The sequence below is a fragment of the Umbelopsis ramanniana genome, assembly GCF_025399195.1.
Source record: "Umbelopsis ramanniana AG unplaced genomic scaffold K450scaffold_24, whole genome shotgun sequence".
Classification (NCBI taxonomy): Eukaryota; Fungi; Mucoromycota; class Umbelopsidomycetes; order Umbelopsidales; family Umbelopsidaceae; genus Umbelopsis; species Umbelopsis ramanniana.
The window spans coordinates 148,927-162,368 of NW_026252110.1; the positions used below are offsets into that span (position 1 = coordinate 148,927).

General features: G+C 43.9%; 5 protein-coding genes across 5 annotated transcripts; 3 read left to right on the forward strand and 2 right to left on the reverse strand.

Moving 5' to 3' along the window:
* Positions 1-73: 73 nt before the first annotated feature.
* On the reverse strand, positions 74-1,680 carry K450DRAFT_239155 (uncharacterized protein). Its single transcript, XM_051588721.1, has 6 exons — positions 1,306-1,680; positions 1,022-1,215; positions 800-961; positions 517-694; positions 334-449; positions 74-270 (listed from the first exon to the last, which is right to left on the reverse strand). Exons 1-6 carry the CDS (start codon positions 1,405-1,407, stop codon positions 96-98), a joined length of 927 nt encoding a protein of 308 aa, XP_051445059.1. The 5' UTR covers positions 1,408-1,680; the 3' UTR covers positions 74-95.
* Positions 1,681-5,017: 3,337 nt separating this feature from the next.
* K450DRAFT_294559 (uncharacterized protein) lies at positions 5,018-7,639 on the forward strand. Its single transcript, XM_051593602.1, has 3 exons — positions 5,018-5,694; positions 6,733-6,915; positions 6,946-7,639. The coding sequence occupies exons 1-3, from the start codon at positions 5,079-5,081 to the stop codon at positions 7,488-7,490; spliced, it is 1,344 nt and encodes a 447-aa protein (XP_051445060.1). The 5' UTR covers positions 5,018-5,078; the 3' UTR covers positions 7,491-7,639.
* A 197-nt stretch (positions 7,640-7,836) lies between these two features.
* K450DRAFT_239165 (uncharacterized protein) lies at positions 7,837-8,985 on the forward strand. The gene has a single exon (XM_051588722.1). It carries the CDS (start codon positions 7,937-7,939, stop codon positions 8,837-8,839), a length of 903 nt encoding a protein of 300 aa, XP_051445061.1. The 5' UTR covers positions 7,837-7,936; the 3' UTR covers positions 8,840-8,985.
* Positions 8,985-9,944, reverse strand: K450DRAFT_239166 (uncharacterized protein). The gene is made up of 2 exons (XM_051588723.1): positions 9,718-9,944; positions 8,985-9,658 (listed from the first exon to the last, which is right to left on the reverse strand). Exons 1-2 carry the CDS (start codon positions 9,748-9,750, stop codon positions 9,131-9,133), a joined length of 561 nt encoding a protein of 186 aa, XP_051445062.1. The 5' UTR covers positions 9,751-9,944; the 3' UTR covers positions 8,985-9,130.
* A 950-nt stretch (positions 9,945-10,894) lies between these two features.
* On the forward strand, positions 10,895-13,433 carry K450DRAFT_239170 (uncharacterized protein). The gene is made up of 7 exons (XM_051588724.1): positions 10,895-11,004; positions 11,070-11,351; positions 11,416-11,585; positions 11,722-12,002; positions 12,067-12,393; positions 12,464-12,821; positions 12,884-13,433. Exons 2-7 carry the CDS (start codon positions 11,287-11,289, stop codon positions 13,210-13,212), a joined length of 1,530 nt encoding a protein of 509 aa, XP_051445063.1. The 5' UTR covers positions 10,895-11,004; positions 11,070-11,286; the 3' UTR covers positions 13,213-13,433.
* The last annotated feature ends 9 nt before the right edge of the window (positions 13,434-13,442 follow it).

Genomic DNA, 13,442 nt, shown 5'->3' on the forward strand with positions numbered 1-13,442 from the left:
TGGGAAAAGCACAAGGGGTTGCGAGAGAATGAGTGAGAAAAGACGGTGGTAGATCTAAAAAATGACATCCGCATTTACATCAACAAAGGCTCCTTTCATGTCACGCTGACAGCGTTGCCTTTGTTGCCATTCGTAAAAGCCATAGACCTTGATATTGGGCTGTCAATGGAGTTGCCGGCAGTTCCCATAGAGCTGAGCGACAGGCTGCTTGCATTGTGTGGTAATGACTGAGAGGTGGATGGGCTGTTGTGCAGACCATAGAGATATCCACTAAAGATTGAAACGCGTTTTAGTATACTTTGCAACAGGCAATGTAAATTTGACTTCACTTACAGGTACTTGTGATCATCAATAGAATCTTCAAAGAACATTTGTCGCATTTTAAAGAAGGTTGAGCTGGTAAGGAGACTGTCACTTCCAGCCTGATGTTGAGGACCTATCCGTGAAACCTGGAACAAGCATGTCAATAAACAATCAGCCAGGGCAAACTGTGACATTAGACCCACAAAACCATACCTGCAAATCATCTGCAATATCCTGCAAACCTCCTTTCAGATTTTTGCAGCTTTTCATGAGGTATTTGATGTCGTATATACAAGGAAAGTAGGTTCGTAAAAGTTCAAAGAATTGGCATTCATCTGGAGGCATAGGTGCACACGTCAGGATCTTGAGCAGGTATCCAAAGTCATAGCCACTGTATGAACAAATGGTAAGCGAAAAAGACAAGGATGCAGTAGATTGTGAATGTTGGAAAGAATGAATGTGAAACACTCCCATTGTCTATTATGGTTATCCATACCTGTGAAATGAAATCCATTTGACATCGTCCAAAAGGACAAAGCCAGAACTGATCAGAAGTTCACCAAAGTGCTCAACGTCAATACCATAGTCCTTGTGCTTTTGAAAATCGATGCCAGACTTGGTAAGCAAGTCTATGGAATCCTGTGCATACATATCGTCGCTGTAGACACATTGGTAAGTTACACGCACGAAGGGGGGTGAAGCGAAACGAGCTAGATACCTTAGATTGAATCGAAAATTGAACTGCCAGGTACAAGCGTTTTCGGGAAGGTTGCCGTTCTCGTCAGCGAACGTAACGCCCAGCTGAATGATCTTCAAAAGGTCGACATTACACCGCAGGGTTTGGTAATGGTAGTCTGACGATGTCCGGAACGTGCCAATGGGCCGAGCGACCACACCTGGAAACTCAGTGTCCTACAGAGGCGTTTGCGCGAAACAGTGTTATCGAAATGTCTGTGCCTGCCAGTGCCAACGAATAAACAAATGGGGTTGTAAACAACGTACCATGGCAAGGTAAGGGTACTCTTCCACCAGATCACGGAGATGGCTCATCTCTTCTTCCAAATTTTCCGCCCACACTTCTCTGATGAATTTGACTTCAGGCATTGAAATCAAAGCATGCACTATTTATACGTTGTAAGAAAAAAGACGAAAGCTTCCAAAGTCGAATGCGTCAAGTGGAAAAAAAGTGTAGGTCGTGCGTGGGCCAGCGAACGAACCCTCCCAAATCGACAAGTCACATGGCCACGGATACTTTCAAACAGCGCCTGGTCCACCCACTTTCATGTTGGCACTAGCTATTCAATAACTGATCCAGCTTACTACAGCATGAATACTTGAGGATTTAATGAACTACGTGTCATGTTTATAGGATAAACAAAAGCGAGATGGGAAGAAGGTAGAACTGACAAAAGCCGGTCAGAGGAAAAAGAGAGTGCAAATAAGTTTGAGAGGGAGAGAAGCGGGGTGAAATGAAAATGAATGCATGAAGGGGTTTCCATGATGAAAAGAATATTTGTGTTTATAATGAGTATGGGAAAAGCCCATGGGTAGAAAGTGCAAAAAAGTAAAGGCTCGCAAGAAGGTAGGAAGGATGACAAGGAGAAAGAATATCTACAGAACAAAAAATGGGAAAGGATATAATGGACGACATCAGCTACTTCGGAGCATGGTCAGGACAGTAGCAGCTTCAACGGCATCATCTGCAGCTGACTGAGCAAGCGCAAGCGCATTGACAAGTCCTTGACTGGGTTTCCTTTTGTCTGATTGATGGACATCCAATAACAGGGATGAGGGAGAGGAGTTTGGAGAGGAAGCATAGGATTCGCGTGGACTAAACAGTTCGGAGGTAGATGACGAAGATGACGATGAATAGATGGTATCCCAAGTGGAGCGTGCTGGCTGCAATAACGGTTGGTGTTGTGTTGAATGGCTATGTTGAGAGGGCGTTGATAGATGCCTGTCGGAAGAGCTACTTGTGCGAGCAAAAGGGATTGCGAAAACCGGCTCCGCTTTGACGGCAGTTTGGATATCCATATGATCTTGTCCGGCAAGTGTACTGCTGTCGTCGTCGTCTTCTTCATCATCATACAAGTAAACATCTCCTTTGGGTGTGCCTTCGCCAATTTGTATAGGTTCTACATTGGAATCTTCGTCTTCGTCCAACTCCATGCCATGCGTAAATGCGTTTGGATCCTCTTCTACACCGTCCATTGTCGTCTTGGCTTTCTTGCCCTTTCTATTTTTCACCTTGGGCCGTTTTTCTTTCTTTGCCGCTGTCGCTTCAGCTTTCTTGCGTTTTTTATCTGCCTTGGAGCCTTTGCGTTCTTTCCCATTGTGGCCTCCATTGTCAGCATTGGATATCGTCGCGTTTCCATCCGTGGCCGTTACCCCGCATAGAATCTTGCCGTGCTTCCATTTGACTCCGCATGCATTGCATAAAGTTCCTGCCCCTTGAGGTCCTCGGCGCCACATTGGCGTTGATTTTGAACCACAATACAAGCACTTTTTTAAGCTTCCATTTGAAAGAGTTTGTTGCTTGTTCTGTTTGTTACCATGAAGTCCATTGGAAGGAAGTTTGCTGGGAAGCGATGCTGATAACTTTGGAGACGGGACAACATCTGACCCACTGCCCTTATGCCCAGACATGCTTGTATCCATGTGTATGTCAGACGTCGCACTGACCGAGGTTGCTCGCGCAGAACCGTCTATATGGGAGTCTGAAACATATTTTGCTATGAGCCTTTGAACGCTGGTAGCGAGCATAGAATATCCGTTTTTTTTTTTTTTTTTACCTTTATCCCAGCCATTTTCGTCACTGCTCCAGTTATCAATTTTACAAATGGTATCTGTACTTTCGTACCCATGATGTTTATCGTCCATCTCATCATCTTCATCTTCTGGCCGCAAAGACTTTGAGGTACTGATAGATCTCGATACAGAAAGCTCTTCACTCTTGCGATGGGTGATTTTGTCATTATGATGTTTACTCTGTGAAAAATATATTAAAAAATCTATGTTTGGTTTAAACCCGCGTAAACGAATTAAAAAGATGAATGACAAAAAAACTTACTAATTCAACCATACGATGGCAGAGCGTTTCAAAACGAGAGACAGACTTCTTGATGGCAACATAAATGGGATGAGAAGCAGTGGAAAGACGCAAGTTGATAAGTTGCATGGTCTGAAAAGCAATTTCAGTCATGGGTTTTTGACCAGGATCAGTAAAACGACGATGCGAGGTTCTGGAAAAGGACAAGTTTTGATAACCAGCGTCGGATAAAAAGGCAGGTTGTCGGTCATTGAATAGCAACTGCGGTCCTGGACAAACGGAGTCCATGAAGTCTTCCGATAACATGGTTTTGCAGAGTTGAAAAGACACCACAACCTGAAGTAATTTTTAAAATTTAGCCAAAGAGTGACGACGGCCATATATGTGCATGTATAAAAAAAAATTACCTCCAATGGGGGGTCATCAGCTTGCGTTTCAACCAATGCATCTTTGGGGAAACAATAGTAGTCCGCATCTGACGGCAGTTCATCTTCATCATGGTCAGCAAAGCTGAAGACAATATCTTGTCGTAGGATTCTTCGTCTTTTTCGTTTTTTAGGCGGTAGTGCGACGCTGGATTTATTGTGCAGACCACTGTCGTCCTCTACCACGTATTTTTCAATGAGCGTAGTGGCAGCAATGCTTTCAGACAGCGAAAGATAGGCACAATCAGACCTGCCGCAGGAAATTTCGCTGGCAGAGCAGCAATCTGTAGCTAGCTTTGAACCGTCAGCAAGGAGGTGCTCGTGGTCATCTAGAGGAGATAGCTGGTCCTGAAAAGGAGACACTGTAGTGTTATCGTTGGTAGTAGAAGAAGAGCGAGCATGTTTTCTTTCGTGGCCTTGTTCTGAAATTTCCGATTCTGTGATCTCGTAGAATGATGCCTTTGGAAAGCATTGAGGCCCTAGCTGAATGGTAGCTGTACCAAGGTAACGAGGCTCGATGTGCCGAGGATGAGGAGCATCGGTTGAATGTTGTTGCAGGTAGTATCTCTGAAACGCTTCGGCAATCCAGCTGCGATGACTATCGGCAAGTAAAATAGAGTATTAATATAGAATGCTTGATGGAATTAAATAAAGAAAAAAAAAGGAAGAAAAGAAAAGAAAAAGAACGGGGATGGATAGAGTGTGAGATTGGGGATGAGTGTGGCGAGAACTCGCACGTCTCGAATGAGATCATCCAAAGAACATGGACAGTATATACAGGTGAGATCTCCATCTTTAAACGTTGCAAGGGAGGATTTCTAGGAGGGAAGTGGGTGGTGTGGTGGGGATGACAGAAATTCAGGATAGATTAGGCGGTTTTTTCCTATACCTGTTAGTTAACCTTGAGCTCATCAAGAGTTCACTGTTAGCTCGTGAACGTTGTTTCGAGTCCATGAACAAACGAACTGTTCAAGCAGAGGAGGAGAAGGTGGCGATGGTGGAAGGAATGAGGATATAACAGCAGCAAAGTCGATAGAAAGGGCCGCAAGGTTAGAAAAGCAAAGAGAAAAGGGAACAAGGGAAAATAGGACTGGGGACAGAATTTGGGTGCCTGTAATGGGATCTCTCTTCCCACATTGAACTTGTCAGTCAATAGCTAACAGCACGGGCTGACAATCTGGCTCAATGATTTGTCGGGTTGCAGTCAGTCAGCCGAAAATATTCCAAATCACTCTCATCATTTTTTATTTTTTTTATTATTTTTATTATTTTTACACTACTGGACGTCTCCCCCTGCGCACATGGCTTCTTATGCACCCATCCGCCCTGGTGGTTCTCTCATACTTGCTTGGCAAACAAAGAACAGAAAGGTATTGATTGTTGGCGGTGGTCAAGTAGCTGCTGGTCGCATTGTATCTGTCAAAGAAGCCGACGCCCAGGTGACTCTAATCTGCCCCGAAGATGGTTTGTGCGATGAAGTAAAGCATCGTATACACGTCGATAAAGTTGTGGATTGGGTTGATCGCTGTTTTCAAGACTCAGATCTGGATGAAAACTACGACATGGTACTGACTGCCATTGACGATCACGAAGAATCGTTACGGATTGGCCAACTCTGTCGAGCGCGGCGTATCCCGGTGAACGTTGCGGACGTTCCGAGCATGTGTGATTTTTATTTCATGAGTCAGCACAGAGATGGTCCTCTTCAAATTGCCGTCTCTACAAACGGTCAGGGTCCCAAACTAGCCAACATGATCCGACAAAAGATTGCAGCCTCTTTGCCTCCAGGTATTGGTGAAACTGTTCGACGTATGGGAATTTTACGAGGCAAGGTGCGTCAGTGGGACCCCGAGATATCCAACTCAGGCCCCCGTATGCGCTGGGTAACCAAATTGTGCGAAGATTGGGGATGGTCCGGTATGGCACGTTTGAATACCTTAGATGAGAAGGAACAAGATGAGATGTTTAGTACTTTGCAGAAAGCTTACATTGCTGGAGAGGTACCTCCTGTAGATTCAGTTTTACTCCCGCATGATTAGACTGTATGTTGAGTTATTAAGAGCATCACCTTGTTACCATACACATCCTATTACATGTACATACGCAAACGCTTTTGTTATCAATAAATTGAATATATTCTTAATATGCCGGCAACCTTTAAATAAATAAATAATAAAAGCGTGAGGCTTTATCTGCAGTGTAAAATTATCGCCGAGCATGGCATCTGTCCTCCTTTTCCCAACGCAGTGTGCTCAGCCAAGAAAGAGTGCGTGAAACACTGGGCCTATAACATACCGGCCCATCGATTAACCGGATAGCAGCCTTGCTTTGAATACAGGAGCTTCAATTGTAATTATTCTAAGAATACTGGGAAAGTGAGCATAGGTTTTGGAATAGACCATAGAAACCATTTTCTGTATTCTTTTTGTTCTGCTGGATAATCTTTTTTTGGTCTTTCCTTTACCCCAGCTTGGGGAAATGAAACAAAGTTCATAGAAATTTCAGTATCGACTTTTTCCAGTCAGACCAACTCAGTGAGTAGAAAATTGGAGTAACAGTTTTACAGCTTTTTATGACCATATCATGCTTTGATGGGCACCATCAAGGCTCTTCGCCGTTTTTTAAGCTGAAGATTCTGTTATCGTCTTGCATTTAATAATGTGCTGTGAGAGCTTTTTATCTACGGTTTGCAGATGTTACTGCTTCACTCGGCTTCAGTATTTACCATCATCCTCGCTTTACCAAAATTTTCCCCACTTTTTTCAAATCTAAAGTAGAGCATGTTGAATTTCATGACTTCCTTCATTCGCTTATGCCAGTATAACAAAATGTTACTCATATAATAATCACTATTCTCATAGCCTTACCGAAAGAGCGGACTGTGAAGTTTTTACCTTGTTGGACTGCCTTGGAATTTGGGTGGTGACTGATTTTCACTATTGCTCAACAACCCAGCAACACTTGTCCAAACCATCGCCATGACAACCAATGCAAAGACTACAGGAACAATTTACTTAGTGGGAGGTGGACCAGGCGATCCTGAATTGATCACGGTCAAAGCTCAGCGATTGTTACAAACAGCTGATCTCGTCGTAAGCGATCGTCTCATTCCTCAACAAGTGCTCGATCTTGTCAACAGTGAGCTCCGAATTGCTCGCAAAACTGCAGGAAAATCCGATTCGGCTCAAGACGAATTACTAGAATGGTGTCTTGAAGGGCTGAAGAAGGGTCAACAAGTTGTTCGATTGAAAATCGGTGATCCATTGTTATTCGGTAGAGGCGGAGAGGAAGTTCTTTGGTTTCGCGATCATGGATATGAGCCAGTGCTTGTTCCAGGTATATCGAGCGCGTTCTCGGCTCCCATGGTTGCCAATATACCGGTGACACATCGAGGAACTGCAGATCAAGTCATCATCACCACTGGTCGAGGCACGAAAGGATCTATGCCTGACCTTCCCGAGTACCACCCTATGCGCACTCTAGTAGTCCTCATGGCAGTCGGCCGTGCCACCGATCTGCAACAGATTCTACTTTCAAACAAAGGATATCCAGCCAATACACCCATATCATGGATCGAAAATGCGAACTGTCCGGAGGAACGCACTATATTTAGCACGGTAGAACAAATGGCTAATGTTGTCGATGAACAAAATATTGTAGCACCGGCTGTGCTTGTTGTTGGTCAAAGCATTAATGTGCTGAACACTCTCTAGATCTCATAGCAAGCATTCAATTTGTAAATTTTAGACAGAATATTTTTGTTATTAAATGTCGCTCTTGTGAGAGGCGCCTTTGGGCAAGAACAACCATACGTGGTCGCGAGTACTTTTAATATATTTGATTTGACCGTCGTAATATTTACACTGTAAGATAGATTTTTTTTTTTTATTTTTTTTTTACATACCCAATACTTCCACGCAGCTTCTCCTAAAAAATATGATGAAAAAATAATTACATCTAAACGTGCTATAAAATGCATCTTTTTCCATGCTTGTTGTCATGTCATATAATGATCAAAGTGGGTCGAGACCGGTCAATTCGGCGGTTCATCACTTTATGAGACTCGGAAATACCGTCTATTTTCAATGCGATCGATCGTTAGCTGGGAGTGCTAAATCAGGATGAAACCGCTTGTTAACAACAGCAAGTATATAAATGTATGAAACGGCAAAAGTACCGTCTGTCATCTTTCAATATGCGTAGTCTCTCTCTCGTTTGCCTGTTCGCTTTGAGCGCTTCAGTCACTGCCTATGACAACATCATTGCTTTTGCTGACAGTTTCACTGACAACGGCAATGACTACAAGTACTCCAAGTTTCCTCCCTCCCCACCATACTGGAGAGGACGTTTCTCCAATGGACCTACCTGGCTGGAGGAGGTAGCTAAACAGATGCCCAACACGACCGTCGTCAATCGCGGTTTCGGTGGAGCCACCACAGACGACGCATACGTTCATGCTACGTTCAACAACTTTGAGGTGCCTGGTTTGTTACAGCAGATCGCCAACTACCCTGTTCCCGGCAATGCAAACTCTTTGTTCATTATCTACATTGGCTATAATGACCTCAACTCCATCATTAATCCCGACCAATACATTGTCACCACTCCTTTGACCAAGGACATTGTTTCTGATAATGTCATCAAGGGTATCAAGAACATTGAAGAGAAGTATCATGGCAAGCAGTTTCTTGTCATGACCTGTCCTCCTTTCGACAAGTGGCCGGTAGTGAAGGATGCTGACAAGGCTAAGGCGAATGAACTGATCACCTCTTACAACCAATTGCTCAAGTCTAAGCTCGACAAATTGACTAACGTTGACATCAAGATGGCTGACACTCACACTTGGTTCGAGCAAGCCCTTGCCAACCCGGGGCAGTTTGGACTTCGCACTGATAATGGTCCCTGCGTCCCTGGAATTGGTAACACTGATGAGTGCTCTGATCCCGATACTCATTTCTTCTGGGACTCTTATCATCCTAATGCCAAGGTGCACAAGGCAGAAGGTGAATGGGCTACCAAGCTCATTGAAGAGTTGTATCCTAGCAAGAACCACACCACATAGTGAATGGGTTTGTGTGAAATAGCATGGAATAACTAACATTCTGCTGAGCATGGCATAGAAGGCGGTAGAATATTATGGTTTATTCGATTAACCGAATAAAGTTAAGAAAAAAAGGGTCAATAGTAAAATGACGTTGAGGGAACACGTTGCGAGAATGGCCATGTGGGATTTTTTTGTTTAGGGTTCGAACCAAAACAGATAGCCGGTCCGCCTTTCAAAAACCGGCGATTTTTTACTTCTGTTGCTTTACAGAAAACAATGCGTATCTATTGACATTAGGCTGCAGTCATACTAATGCAGGTATATGTAGTCTATGAGTGATGGGTTCAAACCAAAGTATATAAACAAATTTTGTATGGTTTCTTGACCATGGATTTGTAGCCATGGAGCAAAGATGTTCAGCCATTGCCAATACCAAAATAGGGCTATGAAACTACCGAGAATCCCTCCGACGGTGACTTGAGCAGGGGAGTGATTCCCAAGATGTACACGTGAGAGATACACCGAGCAACAAAACCCATTCACGACAAGAATGGCTACAAGGGTCAAAAGCGGATGTTGTGATCCATATAGCAACAGCGCTTGTAAGTAAACACCAAAAAAGGCTGATACCAGCGAATGAGAGGATGGCATGCCATATCCTTTGGCCTGTGGCAACACCGACTTAGATAACGGGGCTGGCCGAGGCTGTCGAATTATAATTTTCAGGGTTTTGGCCACGATGGCAGCTATGCATCCGCCAAAAGCAATATAGCAAACGTGAACTGAGCGAAAATAGATTATGGCCACAGCGGTCATGGTGGCAATCACCACGCGCACCTAATTCCCAACGGTGAGTGCATAGACATGGTGTCTAATTAGGTGGATCTTTTGCTTACCTGAGCCAGCGCGCGCATCACGTCCTTTCGCATTCCTAAGCCGGGGGGTTGGGATAAGCGGAATTCTGCGGGGTGGTGTTGACTGGAAGGGAAAAAACAAGGGTCCTCAGGAAAAATTAGCCGGTCACATAGATAATGAAGTGACCACAGGATTTTGTTGTACAGACATCGCCCGTTAAGATCAAATGGCTTGAGGTCTGCAACGTAGACAGTACGCTTGGAAATTGTCCGAGCGAGCCAAATGGAAAGAGGGTCTGTGAGGTGGGGGCCATGCGTTACACCCACGTGGCGGAACTAAAGCTGGTGTGAACAAAGCAGATAAGTCTGTGCCACGTGGGGCTTTTTTTTTAAAGGACGTCGATGTTTGCGCGGGCAAAGCAAGGTAAAAAAGCATAGATTCTTGTTGTACACGCTTTGGGGGGGGGAGCAAGCTATCCAAGTGCCAATTTTTTTTTTTTTTTTTTTACCGACTGAAACCTTGGCAAAGGCGTAAGAGTTGGTTTTAAGCGAGGACCAATAATTTCAAAAATGTTAGCTGCGAATCCAAAATTTTCCTCTTCTCTCTTCTTTTCTTCTTCCATCGAAGCAAAACTAACCATCCTCTGGAAATTGGAAGATTCATTACTGTCACAAAAAATTTGACTCGCCGCTTATTTTTTCCTTCACCCACATATTCCATTTTTTTCCACCTGCGCTCGGCTCCCCCAGCTTTCGCATTCCTTCTTTCCACCAGTTATCATTCATGGACATTACCATATAGTCATGGACTCTAGTCAATGTTCATTAATTTTGGTCACTGCCGAAGCACCCACTAAGGAGGATTTATCATTGCGATTACTACAAGCAACATTTGCTCAAGGTGAATAAATCCCTCCATGGCCGAATGCATAATCTTACAATTTCTGGTCGCTGACTTTTCTTGTTTTCTTCAGTATCCACATGCCATACCTTGGAACAAGCTCTTAACAGCCTCCGAGATAACCAATCGACCCACCCAACCATAGTATTGCTCGATCTGGATCATCAGTCTTCGTTAGCTCCACTTCAACAGCTCGTTCAACTTGTACAGAAGGAGGCGCTCGACGTTGTCCCCGTCGGTAAGTCTGCAGGAAGGAAAATTTCAAATACACCGCCCGCCCTGCCTGCTGACGATATTTTTTTTTTCTTTTTTCTACAGTGTACTGCTCAAATGAATCACCCCAGTATATGCTTCAGTGCCTCGATGTGGGGGCGGCAGATTACTTGATAAAACCACTTTGTCAGGATGTTATAAAAACGTTATTTTTGGTAAGTTTGTTGGAGAAAGATCTTCCAGCTGTTCTCAGCATCTAACCCCATATATCCTGCGTTAGAATATCCACCGCTACCACACCAGTAAAGTGTCGACCTGTACCATTCATCCCTTTACCAAGTTGAATAGTGAAAACATGTCGCCTTCACTGCAAGATCGTTTGAAGTCCACGTTTGTGAAAGATACTACATGGTAAACTTTATATCCTATGACCCTATCCAATTTTTTTCTCCCGACAATTTGTGCTCAACTGGGTGTTTGCATCTAGGCTATCGGAGATGATGATTCAGCATTATACCCCAGCTCAAAGTTTTAGGGATCCTAGTCTGTTAACGATGTCAAGGTAAGCCCCCCCCCCTTATTCGGTCGGCTGCTACATTCTCTCGGTTCTCATTCTTTTGGTTTAGCCATTCTACCCAACTATCGAGTGACCTTGAAGCTAGTTTAAAGCGACGACTATGTAGCTGGGACTTTCTGTCACTGGACATGAATGATCAAGAATTGATACACTGTGTCTACCTCATCTTTGACCAAGTCTTGTCATTGCCTGAGTTGCAGCACTTGAACCTAACCAAAGGCAAGTTTATCCCGCGGTTGAACACGCGACGCTCCCTGATTTGGGAAAGAGGACGCCTAGTCTTGTGATTTTGTGTGCTACCGTATCCACGCGGCCCCCCCGCTCGCTTCTGGATCTAATAGTTTTCCCTTTACAGATCAATTGTACGACTTCATTCAAGATATTTACAACTCGTATCACAAATCAAACCCTTATCATAACTTCAAACATGCTGTCGATGTCCTTCAGTCTTCTTATTATTTTCTATGCAAACTGGGTGCGCTCGACCCTATGGCCTCCAACTTTGTTCGACCCGCTCGACGACGCATGGCAACGTGGCATATCGATCAATTATTGCGCCCAAAAGATATATTTGCTTTGTTGATTGCGAGTATTGGGCACGATGTTGGCCATCCTGGTGTAAATAACATGTTTATGGCAAGTATTTGGAAACACCTTACTCCATCGCTACACCCCATGATTAACACCTTCCCATTTCCAGATCAACACAAGCAACCCGTTGGCTATACTGTACAATGACCGTTCTGTATTGGAAAGCTTTCATTCCATGGCTTTGTTCCAAATCATAACCAAACACAAGTTTGTCGATACCACACAAGGTCCTGAATACATGCAGTTCCGTAAAACCGTTGTGCACTCCATCTTGGCCACGGATATGGGACTACACGGCGAATACGTTGCTAAAATCAATGATCAGCTGAAGCGACTTCGAACGAAAGGCTTGGATTTGACGGATGAAGCAGCGTGTGATCAAGAGCGACTCATTATTTGTGGTGCTTTGATCAAGTGCGCTGATATCAGCAATTGTGTAAGTAGACTGACGGTTCGGAGAAGAAGAAGAAAAAAGAAAAAAAAAAAACTAAACCATGGTTTGCTAGACTCGACCTTTCATGGAAGCCAAAAGTTGGGCAGAAGCACTCGTCGACGAGTTTTCAAATCAAGGTGACCTCGAAAGAGAACTTGGATTGCCCGTTCTCCCTGTAAATGATCGAGGCAAGGTGGCTCTGGAAGATTTCCAACTGGGCTTTATCCGACATGTGGCTATCAACCTTTTCCAGTCGGTGGCCAATGTCATTCCTGAGATGACCTATTGTGTTGACTATATGCAGCAAAATGCCAAAATATGGGAGTCTCGAAAATACGAAGGTCATGATTCTGGAGTGGGTGATTCACAGTCGGAAAAAGATGACGTTGATCGATTATCGCATGTTCCTGCACTTGAAGAACCTGTTGAAGGTACGTTTTACACACTGTCCGGATTCTATGGGAGAGGGTTTTTCTAATTGTTCCTCCAATAGATAACGACTCCGATGATCGAAACTCTTGTCGAAGATCGTCCATTCACAGACCCAGTTCGGCCCACTTGATGTATCCTGACGCATCCAATGCCAACTCTCGACTGATGGTCACGTCGCCAAAGTTATATCCGGAATATAAACACCCAAACGACCATGACCATCCTTACATCCAGCAGTCAGACCCTGTTCGAGGCTACACTATTGTCGACAGTCCAACGTTTACCGATGAAGACAAAGCGAGTCTACAAGACAGATCTATTCACAAATCCTCCTTTTCAAGATGGCGGCAACGTCGCAATTTGGATACCTGTCAATGTTGCATCCAGTAACCCCCACCAAAAATCTCAAAAGAAAAAAAATCAGAAAAACAAAAAGGAAGCGTCATTGGTTGGCACTTCTTGTTCTATTTTCTTGTACAAAGCATTCATTTTCTTCCCGTCATTTTTTTTTCTTTTCCTTTTATAATTTTTTTTCTTGTATGCATCCCATGTCCTTGGTTTGCCATACTCTGTAGATCACATAGATTGTATACTTTGTCTGTTTCTATAAAATAAACATG